Source organism: Physeter macrocephalus, chromosome 5 (assembly GCF_002837175.3).
Source record: "Physeter macrocephalus isolate SW-GA chromosome 5, ASM283717v5, whole genome shotgun sequence".
Lineage (NCBI taxonomy): Eukaryota > Metazoa > Chordata > Mammalia > Artiodactyla > Physeteridae > Physeter > Physeter macrocephalus.
In genome coordinates, this window is record NC_041218.1 from 66,072,726 (window position 1) to 66,093,466 (window position 20,741).

A 20,741-nucleotide genomic window follows, 5' to 3' on the forward strand; every position below is an offset into this window, starting at 1 on the left:
TTGTGACCACCTAGAGGGGTGGGATAGGGAAGGTGGAAGGGAGGGAGATGAAGAGGGAAGAGATATGGAAACATATGTATATGTATAACTGATTCACTTCGTTAAAAAGCAGAAACTAACACACCATTGTAAAGCAATTATACTCCAATAAAGATGTTAAAAAAAATTGTGTAGTTTTAAGGTTTACAACTTTATGATTTGATATATATGTATACATTATGAAATAATCACCACAATCAAGCTAATTAGCATAGTCATCACCTCACATAGTTACCATTTTTTTGTGGTGAGAACATTTCAGACATAAATATTTATTATAGCATTATATGAATAAAGATGTAGCAGTTTTTTGATAAACGAATTTTAAGTTAATTGAGGCTATTTTGGTATCTTAGCAATGGTTTCTTAAAACATGAATTCTGTTTATAATTCTTTTGCTTTATTATACGTTTTTTAAAATGCTTTAATTTTGTTTTGAAATTGTATGAATTTATCAAGAATTTGCCTCCATATTCATGCTTTTATTTGTAATTTAGTATTTTATGTCTAAATTAGTGTCACCGAAGGCTTTACTTCTGGTATTGTCATTTGTGCTAGTTGTATATTTAAGTTCAGCCATTCTTTGCAAATCTAGAAACATTTCACATATGTTTCTGAATTATTTTTTTCATTAACTTAGGCATGTTGAATCACTACAGATAAAAGCTTATGATATTTATGTTTTATTCTTAATTTTAGTCCAAGGAAGAGACAGATGTTCAAATTCTAATAGATTGATTCCATACAGGAAGAATATAGGCCATGGAAAGTTTTGGAATGAACATAACTATTCTTTTTATACAAACTTTATACAAATTCTAGTTTCAGAAAAGACCGGACCCCAGATTTTTAAATGGTAATCTATACAAAAAGGTGTGTATTCTTCAAACACATTAAAGCAAGTTTTCTGACCTCATTGTTTTATTTCATAAACCTGCCTCTGTTCATTTCATTAAGAAGCTCACATTCTTTCACCATTTTCCCATGATTGCTTTTTCATAGTGTTCTTTTATCAGTTTGTCTTGAGCCAGTCATACTGATCAACTCTTTTTCAAATATAGTGGAATGTATTACTTTTGATACGTGTGTGCTTTTGAAACCAGAATTTAAGAGAAACTTGCTGTTGCTTATTAGAATGCCAGCAGTGTTAATAAACATCCTATGTGGGTTTCTAAATTGAAAGCCAGTTTGGTAGTCTCCAGGGCCAGGGAGCTTTGTCATGATCTTGGAAGTGTAGATATACATTTCTCTTCTTAAATGAGGTTATTAATTTGTCTAATCTCACTGTGCTTGCAGAGCTTTGTTTTCCAGTGTGTAAGAGTTTCTGGAAGAATATCAGATGAAAGTGCATAAGCTGGGATGTTTTAGTGAAAGCTTCCCCCAGAGAACCTAAATTACTTAGGGTTCTATGCATTAGTTGCAATGTTTTAAAGTAAAAGTAGAAACTAATATTGCAGCAAAGTGAAGTCTTCACTATCTTGTAGCTTCTAGTGATCAAATTTCCTTTGGCCTCTGAAATCAACTTAGCTTTGCTTAGCAATTAATTGGATGTATTAATTTTGGAGTAATTTTTGGAGAATATTTTTTTCTTCAGTGCTCTCAAATGTGGGAGGCAGTTTTTACTTTTTGCTTTTTAACATTTCCAGTTTATTTTTGAAATTATATTAAAGATAAATACTAAAAAAAACACTTCACCTCCTACATACTTTACCATTAACTATGCTTTTTAGTTTATTTAAATCTATTGTATATATATATATATATGTTAGAAAAACTGTGTAATGGTGTGCTACTACATCTTTTCCCCATTCTGCGTATGATAGCTTGAAATTGACCACAGGTAGGAGTATTCCTACCACAGAAATTGGCAAAAGCTACAAATTAGGACTTTTGCCCATATTTACCATCACACCATTGCCTAATTTCTGCTTTAATCTCTACCTTAGTTTTCAGTCTTTTACTTAGGGAAAGAGGTCCTGTTACTGGATCCTTATTTTATGACTAAGGCCTAGTTTGAGGCTTAAATTTCTACGGAGCCCACTGGTATACATTTCTGATGTCACCAGTTTCTGCTTTTGCTGTCTTTATGCTGTGCAAGCCTGTGTTAACACCCTTACTGCTATATCCCCCTTAAGTTTGCTGCCAGCTAGAATTACTATGCAGTGTGTTGCTTTACTTCTCAAATACCATATTCTGCTCGATAGACTATTCTAAGCAACTGCTATCCAGCTCTTTCTTCCAATATCAGCACTGCTTTCCTGAAGTTACTAGTTCTAGATCTGTATGCTTTCTGTTTGGTCCATTCCACAATAGTTCACAGCGCTATGCTGGACTGAGTTAAGACATGTGACAGGAAAGAAGAGATGGATAAAGCTACAGAAGTAATTATTGGTGGAGAATAGGGAACTTGAGTGCGTTCATGTTAGACTTTTCAGTGAAATAGAAGTAGTCTGTTGAGAGGGAAAGGACGTGGGATGATAATGGGGGCTTGAGAAGAGAGGAAATAGTTTGCACCAGGTACTGTGGGAAAAAAAATCAGAGATAACTGACTTGCTGAGGCTATAAAGCAAGAATGTTCAGTGAATTTGTTTAGTAAGTGTGATTAATTGATTTTTCTCCAGTAATACTGAGCTGCCCAGGAGGAGGAGAGGGGAAAACCCAAGGACTTCTTAGGTTAGATTAGAGATGGGCAAATCAGATGAAGAAGAATATTAGGTGGGTGAGGCATTTGGCAGGGGGTAGGGGGACTAGTAAAGGTGTAATCTAGTCTCTGTTTTGTTTGTACCTACTCCCAGTGTTTGAAATGTATTTTGTTTCACTTTTAGTTTATGTTATCTTGGTTTGTTTTTTAAAATATATAATTTTGAACACTACCTTACGTTCTTTCTAAGACAAGCCTGGTAAGGTATAAATAAAATAGTAAGGGTTTGATTCGTTAGAGTAGTTCAAATAGTAAATACTTATTTTAATTTTGGGGTACTAATCTTATGTTTCCACCACCCATCTGATTAGAATTTGTCTTGCATTTTCTAATTATTTAAAGAATATTATGAAGAGTATTACTTGACAGAGAATTGAGTAATATTACTTAAAACATATTACTCAGCATAATGTCCTCAAGGTCCATCATGAAAAAAACTGTGGTGTGAAATCTTTGAAGACTGAAAGAGGTAATTTGTAAAGGAAAAAAAAGTAAATCATTAAGTATTTATAATATTTGGGAATTTGAGTGTTACTAGATTTATTACGTTTAAAAATTCATAAAATCGTTTTTTCTTTTATCCTTTTATTCTCTGGATATACTTTTATTTATTCTTTTAAGACAAAAAGAAAATATGTGTAGCACAAACCCTTCTATGAAGTTTGCAAGTGGTTTTTTCCCATGTTTGTCTTCATAATTTGTCTTTCCTTTCTCCCATTAACTCTTTTTTTAAAAATTGAGATATAATCGACATTTAACATTTTATTAGTTTTAGGTGTACAACATAATGGTTTGATATAGATATATTGTGAAGTAATTACCACAATAAGTTTAGTTGACATCCATCACCAAACAAATTATTTTTTCTTGTGATGAGAACTTTTAAGATCTACTTTCTTAGCAACTTTCAAACATACAGTGTAGTATTATTAACTGTAGTCACCATGCTGTACATTACATCTCAGGACTTACTTACTTTGTAACTGGAAGTCTGTCCCTTTTGACCACCTTTACCCATTTTGCCCACCCCCTCCACTTGCCTCTGGCAACCACCTGTCCATTCTCTGAGTTTGTTTTTGTTTTTAATATTTCACATATAAGTGAGATTATACAGTATTTGCCTTTGACTTATTTCATTTAACATAATGTCCTCAAGATCCATCCATGTTGTTGCAAATGTCAGGATTTTCTTCTTTTTTATGGCTGAATAATACTCTATTGTATATATAGACCACATTTTCTTTATCCGTTTATCTGTTGATGGACACAGGTTGTTTCCATGCCTTGGCCCTTGTAAATAATGATGCAGTGAACATGGGAGTGCAGATATCTTTTCAAGATAGTGATTTCATTTGCTTTGGATAATTACCCAGAAGTGGAATGGCTGCCTCATACGATAGTTCCATTTTTAATTTTTTGAGGAATCTCCACACTGCTTTTCAGAGTGGCTGTACCAATTTACATTCCCAGCAGTGCATGAGGTTTCCCTTTTTTCCATATCCTCAGCAGCACTTGTTATCCCTTGTCTTTTTTATGACAGTCATTCTAACAAGTTTGAGGTGATATCTCATTGTAGTTTTGATTTGTATTTCCCTGGTATAGTTTTCTATAGGCACCTTTGAAGATTTCCCTCTAAAAAAGTGGGGAAAGCATGGGAAAAGGCTTTGAAATAAGAAAAAAAAAACTATGGTGTGAAATCTTTGAAGACCAAAAGAGGTAATTTATAAAGGAAAAAAAAGGTAAATCATAAATTATTTATAATATTTGGGAAATAGAGTGTTACTGGATTTACTATTTTTAAAAATTCATAAAATCTTTTTTCTTTGCCTTATGCAAATTAAATTTTCTATAGATTAAATTAGTATTCTTCCTTGTTTTAGCATTTTACAATAAAAATTATTTTTCTTTAGTAATTAAGATTTTTAAAACCTCCTTAGGTAATTATTCTGAACATAAGTTGTAGTGTAGGGTGCTGGGGATCAAGAAGGTACAGCAAATTGAGGAAAATCTCTTAGTATTTCAGTATGAAGGTAGTGCTTTGGCATAAATTCCTTACCTGAATTTTCATTATTTATACTTTAAAAATCCATTTTTAATTAATGGAATTTTTTGATTACTTAAGGTTATCTTTAGTACTATGCATAGGAATTATAGATTTCATAGATTCTCTTCCCTAATAGAATATATTAAGTAAAAATATACAGGATTAAGGTGAGTTTAGCTAAATTCACAGATAATAGCAGCTTAGTGGATTATTTTTTTCTATTTTTTAATTAATTAAATAATTTTTTAGTGGATTACTAAAAGAAGCCAGGTGTGTGTTTTGATATTATGAAAGATAATTATGACTTTCCCCCAAATATCTGTAATTCCATGGAATTGGACAGGCCATGGCTTTATCCTCAGTTATTATTTCTTAGGATCTTGTGTACCGGTTAATGTAGCAGAGACGCTTTTTCATATCTTAAAGGCTATTTATAAGATGAGGACTATAGGGACTTCCCTGGCGGTCCAGTGGTTAAGACTTCGCCTTCCAATGCAGGGGCGGGTTCGATCCCTGGTCAGGGAGCTAAGATCTCACATGCCTTGTGGCCAAAAAACCAAAACATAAAACAGAAACAATATTGTAACAAATTCAATAAAGACTTTAGAAATGGTCCATGTCAAAAAAACCAAAAAAAAAAAAATAAGATGAGGACTATAGAGTTTAAAAGATTGCTGAAAGAGTTGAGTTGCAGGTAGTGTTTTCATCTGTGTTGGCTTTTTGTACTGCAAGTATCATGTGGCAGTTGTCTTGAAATAGGAATAAATTTCTGCTTTGGCAGTGACATTTTGTTAAGATTTTCCTGAGTTGTTCAGTGTTTTGTGGTTTTCAGAGCATAACATTTCTATTATCTGAGTGCTCTAAAGCAAGTTTCTTTTTCACCTAAATGTATTACTTTTGGTGGGGGTGAGAATGAGCAAGAGAAGTTGGAGAATGTACTGACAAAGGTTATAGTTACAAAATGAGAAACAGAGGGGAAACAGTGGAAATAATGGAAATGAGATGTCCATTTTCCTGGAAATGAGGTTCTCCTCCATCCGTGGGGCTTGCTGTGTTTTGTTATTTATTTGCTTGTTTGTTTTTATTGTAGCGGGCTGTCGTTGTGCTGGGTAACAGCCTGAAGTGTAAACTTATGGTTTTCTCATGTCTTTTCTGAGCCTTTCCCTGGGCAAGTGTGGTCATTTAAAATTTTTTCCCGTATATGCATTTTCTTTTGAAGGTCCTAGTCTTTAATTCTGAGCCTTTCCCTGGGCAAGTGTGGTCATTTAAAATTTTTTCCTGTATATGCATTTTCTTTTGAAGGTCCTAGTCTTTAATGTCTGGTTCCCAAATGGGGAAAAAGAAAAATGAAGGTTGGGGGTAAAGGGTACCAGTCTGCTAAGTCCTGGAAGTCACTTTGGACCAACGGGTGGGGTTTGCCATAGTAGGAGGGGTCACCCACCTCTTTGTCTGCCATCATGTGATGAGAAGCAGCAATCAGTGATCAGAGCACATATCCCCCATATTTGGAGGACAGGGTTCATTTTGTCCAACCTGGCTCCTAAAAGCTGTGACATGCTGCTGCAGGAACATGTGCACAATTGCCTGCCATGTGGCTTAGGATGGGAGATAGGTAGCTGCTACTGTACTAAGAGCTGAAATTGACCAAAATTAACTGTAATTTACCTGTGCCAGCCTTTCCCTGGAAGTTGCAAGCCTTCAGTAGACTCCAGAGTTCCAAAATAGATAAGTCAGACAGATTCTGCTAAGGTAATTGTTGTCTAGGTTGAGATTCAGATTCCTATTGCTTTCTATTCTGCCATCTTCCCCCCATATTTTTAAAAACGCTTTTTAAAATTAGTTAATTAATTAACTTATTTATTTATTTTTGGCTGCGTTGGGTCTTCTTTGCTGCGCGCGGGCTTTCTCTAGTTGCGGCGAGCGGGGGTTGCTCTTAGTTGTGGTGCGCGGGCCTCTCATTGCGGTGGCTTCTCTTGTTGTGGAGCACGGGCTTGAGGTGTGCGGGCTTTGGTAGTTGTGGCACACGGGCTCGGTAGCTGTGGCTTGCAGGCTCAGTAGTTGTAGCGCACAGGCCTAGCTGCTCTGTGGCATGTGGGATCTTCCTGGACCAGGGCACGAACCCGTGTCCCCTGCATTGGCAGGCGGATTCTTAACCACTGCACCACCAGGGAAGCCCTAAAAATGCTACTTTAATACATTCTTTTCATAAATAAATTTATATTTTTTCTTTTATACGTAGTATAGGCCACCAACCAAAATGATCCATTTATTTTTGTTCAGCACTTCTTAGAGTCTGTTTTTACAGAACTTCCTTAGTTGGTATATTCAGCACAGCTTGCCATTAATTAAGATTCAACGATATTATAGCTGTGACAAGACATAGAGTCAGGGTCAATGAATGACTTTGATTTTCTGTTGTCACAGTGTATGTCACTTAAGGAAAAAATCATGATTTTCTAATGGAAACTATCTTTTTCATCAGTACTGGGCCTCTTATGTTGGTTCACTTAAACATGTGGCAGTATTACATGTGTTTTTATTATACTTATTAGGGATACATGGAATTGCTTGATGCATTATACTTACTGTTGTTTCTTTTACAGGAATGTATGTGCTTTTCTGTATGTATAGTCGTTGTATACCCTATGGTCACATGTTCCTGTGTATATTTTCATATATTCTAAACATATACCTGAATTTTATATTTATAGAAAACATAGCTAATGCTGGAAGGTAAATTAAATTTATGAACTTATATTTTTTTCTTTATGTAGGCAGTGTTCAGAATGTGACCAGGCAGGGAGCAGTGACATGGAAGCAGACATGGCCATGGAAACCTTACCAGATGGGACGAAACGATCAAGGAGGCAGATTAAGGAACCAGTGAAATTTGTTCCACAGGATATGCCTCCAGAACCCAAGAAGATTCCAATAAGAAACACGGTAATTTATTCCCTAGTTATCATAACCATTACCAAATTCTGAGGTCAGAATTTAAGGGGTGAGAAAGACAAAGGGTAAACATATACTCAGTAGCCAATGAAAGAAACATGTATATTGCTATTGGTTATTCTTAAAAGTTTATTTTATATTATGAAATATGCCAATCATACATGAGAATGTAGTTTTTATATTCAACATAAAGCATAATAATAATGAAGGTCCACTGTGTTCACAAACCCACTTCAAAAATAGAATATTACCAAAGCCTTTGAAGTCACCTTTGAATCCCTCCGTACTCACTTCACCATCCATCTAGCCCAGAGGTTACCACGTTTCTCAACTTTGTATTTCTCATTCACTCCTTTTTTTCTGCGTATTGATATGTATGTATATATGTATTCATAAATAATACATAGTTTTTCAGGGTTTGAACTTTGTATAAATGGAGTCAGACTTTTTTCCTGTTATTTGATACTTTGACCAAAATTATCTTGATTTGATTCACACATGCTGATCTGTGTAATTGTAGTTCATTTATTTTCACTAATATGTAGTTTTTTATTGAACTAATAGATCATTATTAACTTATCTTTTGTTCTATAGTTTGGCAGTTTTGTTGTCTCCATCTTTTTTACTTTTATAAACAACTCATTTTTAAATATCTTTCTAAATGTCTCCTGCAGCATGGTAACAGGGAGTTAGGGTATATTAGCAAGGCATGGATTTGCTTAGTTATAGGATATCTGCATCTTCAGTTTTGCTAGGTAATTCCAATATTTTCCAAACCGGTTTACACTTATACCAGTAATGAATAAGTGGTATAAGTTTTGCTCCCAAACATGTTTTGTCCAATGTTTTAATGCTTTCCAGTGTGATACATGTAAAATAGTACATGGACATTTTATTTTGCATTTCCCTCAACACTTAGATGACTTAGAGCATGTATTTGTTTATTTTTGGTCAGTTGTATTTCCTTTTCTAGGATATGTATGTGCAACTCTTATTCAGCTTTTCTATCAGGTTGTTAGCCTATTTCTCATTGAAAATTCTTTGAGGTCAGAGTTATTACCAGGTGCCTGGGAGCTCTACCAACCTAAGACCATTTAAATAAAAGTTTATATGTGTGTCTCTTCCATTACATGAGTAGTGTTAATTTCTACTCCAAACCCATGAGGTGTGGCTTGCAGTTATGAATTCTTAGGGGAGACATTTTTCACCTTCTTACCTTGAGCCAAGGCAGGCGCATTTTAAAAATCTGCCTTCCCCTGAGGGAGATGTATATATGTTTTTAGGGTTAGTTATCATCATTCATTTGTTTTATCTGTTTGGTTTTAGAGAGTCTTAATTTTTTTTTCCTTAAACTAAGTTTTCTCAAAAGTTTTTTTTAATCTGTAATAACCGTCTATATTACAATATAATCACTTAAAAGATTTTAAGAGAAATCACTTAGATTATTTCATTCAGTTTCGTGTTATGGACTCATTTGAAATCAATGAGGCAAATCTGGGAATTTTTATCTTTTAGATAATTGAAGTAGTTAATTTTGAGTGCTCTAAATTGATCAACTTGAAATAGTTTTATCTATAATTTCCACTAGTTTAAAACATTTTTTAGACTTCACAAATATATTTTGTTTACAGATGAACTAGAGAGAATTTTCCTTCTTTAAATAAACCTGTTTCTTTTTCTAAAATATTTTCTATAACTGTTTGTTGCTACTATCTGCAGCTATTCTTAAAATCTTAGAGAAAAACTTATTACGTCTTCTTATGTCTATGTCTACAAAATTATCCTCTTATGAAACATTTTTTCTAGTTTATTTATTGTTTAAAGAAATCCTTAGGAACAGTATTATCATTTTAAACTTTGGAGTTATCATATAGAGGGGAATTTTGTACATATTATAGTGATATTTATGTGCCCATAGTTTAGTATTACTTAAGATAAATGAGGATTCTGGTTTTTTTTTTTTTTCCTAATTTACCTGTCTGCTTTTCCAGCCTAGAATTACAAGGAAGCTTTTAAATTTTCTAATTTAGTCCAATTCCTCTCATCTTATTCTTTGTCTCTAGTTTTCTTGTGTTAAAATTTTAGTCTTCTTGTAGATGTTGGTAGGTAAAAGACGAGAAAGGATTCTATGCCCAATAATTTTAGGAAATATAGTATGGTTATTTTTTCTTTGGGGGGAATTCAAATGCATATTGAAGCTTTGAGAAATACTGTTTAGAAAAATGATTACTTTTCCTTATTTATCCTTTTTCCTAACTTATTTTATCAAAGAGCACTTTTTTTCAAGACAATATTTTATTATGGCATAGAGCACCATGAGGTACCATCTTTGGAAATGGTATTCTAGAGGCCACAGATTCCTTGCATCAGGATCACCTGGGGTGTTTGTTGAAATGTAGACTTTGGATTCATCCTAGAGCTAATGAATTAGAATTAGGGGGCTGGGCTAGGCAGATATCTTAGGTGTTAGTCTTATGCAGACTAAAGTCTGAAAGTAACTCTCTGGATAACATTTATGATTATTACTCTTACTCTTTTCATTCTTCTCTGCCTTTGCTCCATCATTCTGTACAGCAGTTCAGAAAACTTGTGATGAGCATATTCAGTTGGTCAGGTAACAGATCGAGGAACTTAAGAATTGAGAGATGTAGAAGAGAATGATCAGTCTCTTGATCTTGATCTTGGCTGAGTTTCTATTGTTACCTTAATCATTTTTTTAATTAAATTTATTTATTTATTTTTTGTTTTGGCTGTATTGGGTCTTCGTTGCTTCCCGCAGGCTTTCTCTAGTTGCAGTGAGCGGGATCTACTCTTCGTTGCAGTGCACAGGCTTCTCATTGCGGTGCCTCCTCTTGTTGCAGAGCACAGGCTCTAGGCACGCTTCAGTAATTGTGGCGCACAGGCTCCAGAGCGCAGGCTCAGTAGTTGTGGCACACGGGCTTAGTTGCTCCGCGGCATGTGGGATCTTCCCGGACCAGGGCTCAAACCCATGTCCCCTGCATTGGCAGGTGGATTCTTAAACACTGCACCACCAGGAAAGTCCCTACCTTATTTTTTTAATTGGTCATTTTTGTTTGAGTTGTATTAACATTTTAAAGTTTCTTTTCTTAGCACTCTGTTCATTATGGGAATTCAAGTATATTACTGCCTAATAATAATTTGTCTAACCAAGTGCCTTTCAGAATAAATAACTGACTTATCTCTCCCTTCGTTTAATTTTTTAATTGTTGTTCCTAGTATCTTCCTACTTACACCTTTTATTTTAGTACATATGTTACATTTTGGGATATTCCATCCTTAAATTCTTTCTAATAGTATTTTTGCTTTTGTTAGTTTTTGTTTTTCCTGCCATTATTCATCAAAATATAGTTCATTTCACAGTAGTCATAGTATTCTATCAGAATTTTGAAGAAAATTTTACCCTTGTGACATAGGGGATTCATGACAGAACTTAAACTTCAGTTTCTCAAAGTAATAATATCTCACTCAGTAATAACTGTTCAAATGATCATCTCTTCTAAAACTTTCCATTTCTGTTAAGTTTGTTATGTTCCCTTGGGTTATAGTGATAACAGTTTTTAGAAAAGTAGTTTGGGGTTATTTCATGCTAGTAAAAATGATTTCATCTTGTTTCAGAAATCCATCTTGTGTGATATATGAATTGATATTCTGTTAGAATAATTTTATTTTTAAAAATTCAGACTTTACAGTATAATTAAGTATATATAGCGCTTTAATCTGTTTTTTTGAAGTCTGTCTCTGTGGGATTGTCCAAGAATCATCAAAAACAAGAAATGATCAGAGCTACTATAGATTGAAGTTCCATTTTTATTGAATATCTTTTCTTACCATCTGTTATTACTATCTCTCCTTTTATACTTTATATCTTTATGTTTAAAAATAACATCATGGTGGTAGTAAGGGAGTGAAAGGGAGAAGGAAGGGGTTCATGTGTTGGAATATTTGAGTAAATTCTGGTATATTACTACTATTAATTTAACATCTTTTTTTTTTTTTTTTGCGGTACGCGGGCCTCTCACTGTTGTGGCCTCTCCCGTTGCGGAGCACAGGCTCTGGATGCGCAGGCTCAGCGGTCATGGCTCACGGGCCTAGCCGCTCCGCGGCATGTGGGATCTTCCCCGTCCGGGGCAGGAACCCACGTCCCCTGCATCAGCAGGCGGACTCTCAACCACTGCGCCACCAGGGAAGCCCTAACTTAACATCTTTTTAATCTATACTGCTAATATATCCAACCATTTTATTATTCTGTATTTCTTCCTATTATTTGACCTTCGTGTATTTTACTTCATTACATTTTTCAAAGGTAGGTAAGTCAGAAGTAGATGTGGGGAATTAGTTTACTTTTATATAAGATGGTTTAATAATAATAATACCTAACATTTGCTGAGGATTGATCATATACCAGATACTGTAGTAATCCTCCACCCTACTTCCTCTTTAAAAAAATAAGTTACTTTTAACTATCATAACTCCTATATTACTCAAAATGAAACTGAGGCACAGAAACGGTAAGTAATTTACCTGTGATCTTAAAGATAGTAAGTGGAATAGGAATTGAACCCAGACAGCCTGAATTAAGAACTAGTGTCTTTTCTGAGGTCTGTAGAAGAGCATTTAGTTGAGGTACAAATGGAGTAGTTATAAAAACATTTGATCATTAGATAGCATAGTTGGGAATGTGATATTCTAATCTGATACCAAAATGGTCATGTGTCGTTCCATACCGTAGCGTTATCTGTGGAAAGCCAGGCATATATCCACTTACTAACTCATGTAACTGAGTTCATTCACATTAAATATTACATTTAACACTCCTTTTCTTTGTACTTTCATTTAGGTGTGAACAATTTTCCTTTTCAAGCTTGTGCAAGCGCGTTGGCATTAATCTTGTCAGTTACAGTGTAATAGTGTAGAAGTTAATAAAATGTTTGAAGGTTATTTTACCTTGAGGAAATTGGTATTTAAAAAGATCAAACAAAAAGAAAAGAAAAAAATTAGAAGCAGGAAATCAATAAGTACACTGACAGCATGTGTATGTATGAACTGCCAGTATATGTTTGTTTTGCTGTTCTCTATTTTGGTTTGCTTTTTTTCCCCCCAAATTGAGTACTATGAAACCTGCTGTGGGAAAAAAGAGTGTATGCTCTGCATTGAGAGTGAGGTTGGAGAGGTACATAGTGGTTTTCTTTACTATTTTTTTTTCTTTCCTAACTAGTCTCTCCAAATCTACCTAAAACATTTGGCTTACCACATCTCAGGTTTTTTTGATTAAGCAACAAATATCTTTTTGATTGTTTCACTTGGTTTGATCAGTGTTAAGAGAGATGAGCCCGTAGTCTCAGTCTCTGTGCTCCAGTGCCGCTTTTGTGCCAAACAAGGCTGCTGTTAGAAAAATGGCATCCACTTTTTCCTGCTGACAGGCAGTTGCCATTTATCATGGCCAAAGTGTGCAACGGGAGTAGAACACTTTGTTAAACCTTACTGTATTTTTATTATTTGGATACTGAGGAAAGTCATTTTTTCTTTCATTCTACTGTGATTTCCTTAATAAGGATTTATAGAAATATGAAGGAATACAGCATATTTTGAGACAGTTGATTTAATAAGATATAGATGCTTTTCAAAGTAAGTAGTCTCGGTGTTACATCTTTCGCCTAGATAATTTTTACCCAAAGATCATAAAAAGATTAGCCAGGGCTTCCCTGGTGGCGCAGTGGTTGAGAGTCCGCCTGCCGATGCAGGGGATACGGGTTCGTGCCCCGGTCCGGGAAGATCCCACATGCCGCGGAGCGGCTCGGCCCGTGAGCCGTGGCCGCTGAGCCTGCGCGTCTGGAGCCTGTGCTCCGCAACGGGAGAGGCCACAAAAGTGAGAGGCCCGCGTACCAAAAAAAAAAAAAAGATTAGCCAGAAAAGTTGTTTGAAAAAAATTATAGCACTAAAGATTTAGTGTTTTTTTTTAAAATGGGTTAAAAGAGCTATTTATCTGTATAAGAATGAAAATAGTATACTTTCAGAAAATACCCTTCTTAAACAAACATGGAGATTCTCTCTGTTTCATACTTTAATGTTATCATATTTAATTGTTAATTATCAATGTTTTTGAAATTTATTCTGAATGTTAGAATTATTTTTGAATTAAGTTTTAACTATAAAAGTAATATGTGAATACTTTTTGTTCTAATAAATTAAAAATAGAATTAAAGTCTTCTTTAACTTTTCTCCCAACATTCCCCTTCTCCAACCCAATTCACATGCCTTGAATCTGTCTTTATTATGAGGGCATATATTTTGAACTTTGATTATCTGACATTTCTATAGGTATATCTGTCAAAAAACGAAGAAAAAAATTGAAGGATGAGCCATATGGAAAAGTAGTATGGAGATAGTTCAAAAAACATAGAAATATTCAAGAATTAATAAATAAAAGAGGAACGATCTGGTTTTAGAAAATTCTTCACATGTTGTTTCCTGCTCCAGAGATAAGACTTTGTAACATCTTCTTAGATTGGCTCACAGATATCCCATCTGCAGTATTTAAGCATCTCAGTAGCCATTATTCTCTTTTATTACTGGGTACAAATAGGAGGACTGAGTCTAAAGAAGAAAAAGTGTTGTAAAGCATATTTCTGTTTAACCTTTACCTGTTATTAACTGTGTATTTTATATTTATTCAATTGTCGTAGCTACCCTATGAAGCAGTAACTAATATCATTGCCATTTACAAATGAGAAACTGAGGCAGAGAGTTTAACCTATCTAATAAGGACATACAGCTTCAAAGTGGTAGAGACAGGAATCAAATTTAGCTAGCTCCTGAGCCCATACTTTAATTACTTTATTAGGCTGCCTTTCTAGACAAGATTACTAGCAGTTGTTCCTGGTATTTCTTGGGCTAGAGTCACAGTATCTTCATGCTTCTAGCAGCTTAGTGACTAAGGATTTGGTCAGGAAAATGGAAGTCACTCTTTGGAGGATTATGGCCTTATACTACTGTTGGCATAGCTGAGGGCATGGATATCAAGAAAGCTGTCACCATAGGTCAGAGGAGCTCTACTGAACATCAGAGAAACTGTCAATGAACTCTCTATCCTGAAGCACCATGCAGGTGGTAGGAGCTGACATTAGGTCAGAGAACTTGACGGTGAAGACCTCAGCCTGAACATCACTGGTGAGTGGGTAGAAAAGTGAGAGTTTGTGGGGAAGTCTGCAAAGCCTGCCAGAACTGTGAAGTGGGAGCTGATGGAAAGGTCAGCAAGGCTACAGCATCTGAAAAAGCCAAGCATCTGACTCCCATGACCTCCTGAGAAAAAATGGCCTTCACTTTACTTATCTGCTTCAAATATGAGGTTACAGACATGGAACTCTCCAGGGAAGGGGGACTGTGGGGAATGTGGTTTCCACCCTTAGACAGAGTAAGCAAGGGTGGTGGGGGTGGGGATGTGTGCCAGATTGACCACAGACAATCTAGCATAGTAACCAACTGCAGCTTAAAAAGTGCTTAATGTAGTGCTTACTTGGCACACGGTGGGTGCCCTAAAAAGCAACATTTCCAGACTCCTTTCCCCACCCCCACTCCTGCCCCCTTTTCTTTCCTCTTAGAGGACTGTGATACCGTCGTCTTCATCCGTATTCTCTCAGCTCTGAGCCTTCTGCAAGGCAAGCATGAAGTTCTTAATAAAACGGTTATATGAATCACTGACAGCATAAATACAGACAGTGACCTGAAGAGTTATAAAATACCAAGAGGATAACCTCAGTGTAGGCCAAAGAAGGTGAACGTGGGCTTTTTACAGGCTTAGCAGTATTTAAAAGAGAGAGAGAGTTTAACTCCTTCCCTAGCTTGCTAAATATCCAGTGGAGCCCTCACAGTGTTTGCCGTTGTTTTACAGGTGAGTCACAGGTTTTTTCTCACCCTTGTATTTCTTTTCCTTTCTTTCTTCTTTTAGTTAATTAAAAGGAAGCATGAGAGAAGTAGAGAGTCTTAAAAGATAAAGGTTCTTGTGATAGATGTCAGCCTTGTTGACCCAATGACTCTGTTCCTCTTATTTATAAAAGCTACACAAATGAATATAGGGCTTTTCTCATTAGAGATTTTGACAAAGAGAGCCCCTTTTATTTTGATTACATTAAGCAATTCTTTCTTCCAGAATTCCTACAATTTATACCATCCATTGCCAGTGTATATTTCAGAAGTCGGCTTTGATGTAATTTATTTATTTTGTAGTGGTTGAGCCTATGCTTTGGATCCATATATTCAGTATAAATGGTATAATACCACTTTATAAAATAATAACTGTCATACGTCTAATTATACATTCTAGAGAAAGCTAGGAGTTTTCTCTAATAGTTTTAACTTCTGCATTAGCCAATAATAATAATTGGGGATAATTTTTAAATATAGTTTTCATTTATTGTAGGAATGAAAATGTTTTGGGAACTGGGATCTCATTTATCTTAATATAATTCAGCTTCTTTTGCTCTGGGAGAATTGTTTTACTTCTGCATGAAAGCCTTTTTATAGGTATTAGTTTTATATACCTAGCCCACCTTTAAATGTAAAATGACCATACTTCATATATAGTGTTTTCCTTTGATTCTTATATTAGATAAAATATTTTTTCTTGAACTTCTTAAAATGTTATGTGGTTCTAATCTTTCAACTATGAATTTTTATTATAGTACTTTCTTTCTACTCGTTTAAAATAGTATCTTTTTCCTTCCACTTTTCCAGTTTGTTTCTCTGGCATCAAGCCAGAACAACTTGTAATACCAAGTTGACCTTGTAGGTTGCTGTTTTAGTGATATGTGATGCATTCACTGTCTAGTGTCACACAGTCTGTTTTATGATGTTATAGCATTCTAGTTTTAAGACTTAATTGCTTTGTTTTTTACACCTTTATGGATCCCAGTAATTCTGTAGTTATTTCATCTCCCCTGATTTTGCTAATTTTCAGCTTTATCTCACATCACTTAGAGGGTAGATAGTGACTTGTAATGCATACAACACAATTCTCAGCCTCAGTGGTTTGATCTTTATTTTGTCCTCTTGGGTAAACCTTCAGAGTCCAGTGAAGAGAAGACAGTACTTTAAGATGAACTTCTGTTTATAATGTATAGAAGCATGAATTGATGTTATATTTTCTTCAAAATTGTCAAAATTGTAGGTAATTATTTTTTGTGTGAGTGCTTTATATTTATTCCTGAGTTTAATAGTTAAGCAGTAAAAATTGCCTGCATGGGAATCCACGTCTTCCCATACTCTCTGGTCTTTGTGACTCCTTGTCCTACTCTTGAACCATGGATCAGGTTAATTTTTTCAATGTACACCTATTGAGCAACTAACGAGGTAAGGCACTGGGCAGTAGATGCTGAATAGAACACTAAAATGAAGACATGGTCTATGTCCTCAAAGAACTATGGTGATAGAAAGTTGACCCTCAAATAATGTAATATAAACTAGAAGGTAGAGTGTCCATATGAGAGGTACATTAAATTACCCTAGGGGTAACATAACTGATATGGAAGAGGAAAGACAGAAGATTGAGGTGAGCAACAAAACTAGAAGTTGACTGTTAATACTAGTAGGAAAGTATTGTACTGGCTGAGAAAGTCTTTATTTTCCACTGCCCCAAACCTTTGTATTAAGAAGTTGAAATTTTTAAAGTAACAGCAAGCTGAACACTTGTAAAAGCATTGGAGCCTTTAGCATAAAATTTAGTGTAAAAATTTTGAACCACATTTAGATATCATCTAACACCTGTATTTGTCTTTCTTACAATATGTTTTTATGATAGGCATCTTGATGGCTGGCAACAGCTTCTTGCATTAGTAACCTGGCAAAATTTTAAAGAAGTTAATTGGATCAAATCTTAATAGCTTAGTACAGATTCACTTATCAATTAAGGTTATTGATGATTAATGACTTAGAGCACCTTCAGCAAAAAGTCACTTAATGTTTCATTCATTCAGTTTTTTCAGATAAATAGGTGTGAACATTTTTTAGGATAGCTCATTTCTTTTAAAATTTTGATCATTAGTATATTGATTGATTGAAGTGGTTTTTTTTAACTTAAATAACTTTCATATTTATTTAATTAGAAATATATATGGATATGACTTAAAATTATGCTTGAGAAAATAATCAACCATTTAAAATGTAATGGTATTTTCCTCTCTAGGACAATTTTTTTGTAGCATTATTCCCTGTAAAAGAAAATGGTACAGAATCAAATTCTTGAGTGTTTTAGACAGCATCAAAACCTGTAAGATAGCCTAGTGTGTGGTGGAAAGTACCTGGACTAGCACATGATAAATTAGAATTCTAGTCCATACTCTGGTACTAACCCTGTATGTGGCCTTGGATAAGTAATTTAATTTACCCTGTTTGTGCTCAATATCCTCATTTATAAAATAAATTAGATGATCTGCAATCTTTTCTAGAACCAAAAGTCTCTTTCTAAATTTCACAATTGTTTTCATTTTTTATCCCTAAGACTGTTTATGGGAGGGTTAAAATATACACATCGACATTCAAATAATCTGGAAATGGTAATATTTTGTAATTATACTATACTTCAGGGTTTTTATTTATGTATTTATTTATTTTATCATTTTAATCATTTTAAATGTACAGTTCAGAGGCATTATGTACATTCACAGGGTTGTACAACCATCACCACCATCCACTTCCAGAACTTTTTCATCATCCCAAACAGAAGCTCCATAGCCATTAAACGATAATTCCCTATTCCTTCTTATGCCCAGCCTCTTGAAACCACCATTCTACTTTCTATCTCTGTCAGTTTGCCTTTTCTGCATACCTCATGTTAAGTGACTGGCTTACTTCACTTAGCATAATATCCTTGAGCTTCATCCACGTTGTAGCATGTGTCAGAATTTCATTCCTTTTTAAGGCTGAATTATATTTCTTTGTTTGTCTATACCACATTTTGTTTGTCCATTCATCTGTTGGTGAACACTTGGGTTGCTTCCACCTCTTGACTTTTGTCAGTAATGCTGCTATGAGCATGGAGTATACAAACATCTGTTTGAGTTCCTGCTTTCAGTTCTTTGGGCTATATACATAAGAGTATAATTGCTGGATCATATGGTAATTCTATGTTATACTCTTTGAGTGACCACCATACTCTTTTCCACAGCAGCTACACCATTTTACATTCTCACCAGCACTACACAAGGGTTCTAATTTCTCCATATTCTTGCCAACACTTTTTTTTTAATTTTAATTTGTTGATAATAGGCATCCTAATGGGTGTGATGTTTGTATCTCCTAGTTTTGGTTTGCATTTCCCTAATGACTAATAATGTTGAGCATCTTTTCATGTGTTTATTGGCCATTTGTATATTTTCTTTGGAGAAAAGCTTATTCAAGTCCTTTCCCATTTTTTTTTTTTTTTTTTTTTTTGCAGTACGCGGGCCTCTCACTGCTGTGGCCTCTCCCGCTGCGGAGCACAGGCTCCGGACGCGCAGGCTCAGCGGCCATGGCTCACGGGCCCAACCGCTCCGTGGCATGTGGGATCTTCCCAGACCGGGGCACGAACCCGTGTTCCCTGCATCGGCAGGCGGACTCTCAACCACTGCGCCACCAGGGAAGCTCCTTTCCCATTTTTTGATATAGTAGTTTGTCTTGGCTTTCTTGTGGAAAATCTGTTACAAATGTGAGGTATAGGGGCTTCCCGGGCAGTCCAGTGGTTTAAGACTCCACGCTTCCACTGTAGGGGATGTGGGTTCAGTCCCTGGTTGGGGAACTAAGATCCCGCATGCAGCGTGAAATGGTAATACTTTGTGATTTTATTTTACTTTACTTTAGGGTTTTTAGTTTTGTTTTATTTTTAAAGATCACATTGGTTGGTAACCTTTATTTTTTCCCTTTTTGGCAGTTACCTTTATTATAATCATTGTCTTCTGAAAAAATCGTATGAATGATTACAAGAAACACTTGTGATCAAGTGGGCCACCAGATGTGTATACTGCAGGGTGACTTATTTTCAAGATTTTATTTTTTTGAAATTTTCCTTTTGCTTCATTTACAAGTGACATTTGATTGGCTTAGCCCATTTTCTTAATGATAGAAACTTCCCAAAGATAAAATATTGTTTAAGAATAACAGAGCCATGCTCTCTGAACACTTTATGAACTTTTAAACAATAGCACACTTTTTACCCTATTACTGGTCTAAGGCTGGGTAGGCCAGGAGAGAGGCGGATTCAGAAGGAAAGAATACAGTCAGACTGTCTCACTAATTAAATTTTGAGGATCCTCATTCATTCAGTTTATTTTTAAAGAAAGGAATGAATAGTTTTAAAAATAAACCATTTGCCCTTCACTGTATTTTCAACTTGTTTAGTTTCTTTGAATCTAAGACTGAGTCTTCTCATAGCCTTCAACTACCTTGTAAAATATCTCTGATAGACAGTTTTCCATATAGTCAGACATGTCAGATAATTTCTTAGATATTTTCTCTGAGCGCTCTCTCCTCCAGCTCTAATGTGAATTGGTTTTTTTATGTTATCCTTGAGCTTTATTTCGTCATCATCCTGGGAATTCCTTTTAACCTTTGGTAGGTGGAATTTCCTGTTGCTTGCATTTCAGTTTCTTTTTTCATTTAGTCCCTGATCTTGACGGGGCAATGCTTTCAATGACTTTTTGAGTAAAGATTAATGAGAGGTAAATTTTTTGAGATGTTACATGTCTAAAAATGTTTTAATTTCTTATATTTTATTAGTTATTTGGCTGTGTGTAAAATACTACATATTTTTTTAAAGCATCACTTGACTGACTCCTGGCTTCCAGTATTGCTTTCTGCATTTCTAACTTTTTTTCCCTTTCTCTTGAAACTCTTAGGATTTTCTCTTTCTGCATTAGGATGAGTATGTACTTTCACTGTTTCTTTTAATAACAGATGTTCTTATTTCATGATTGCAAAGACTTCTTTTATATCTTTATGAATATTAATTATATTTTC

The 20,741-nt window shown here is 35.0% G+C and overlaps 1 protein-coding gene across 16 annotated transcripts in view; it reads left to right on the top strand.

Moving 5' to 3' along the window:
• The window catches only part of PHF14 (PHD finger protein 14), a 208,555-nt gene that overhangs the window by 63,465 nt on the left and 124,349 nt on the right, over positions 1–20,741 (top strand). For all 16 annotated transcript variants that reach the window (XR_003679900.2, XM_028490048.2, XM_028490049.2 and 13 more), the window contains exon 14: positions 7,559–7,727. Coding sequence is in view for 15 of the 16 variants with exons in the window: in XM_028490048.2 (XP_028345849.1) it covers positions 7,559–7,727 (169 nt within the window). In the remaining variant the exon portion in view is untranslated. The remainder of the gene's footprint in view (positions 1–7,558; positions 7,728–20,741) is intronic.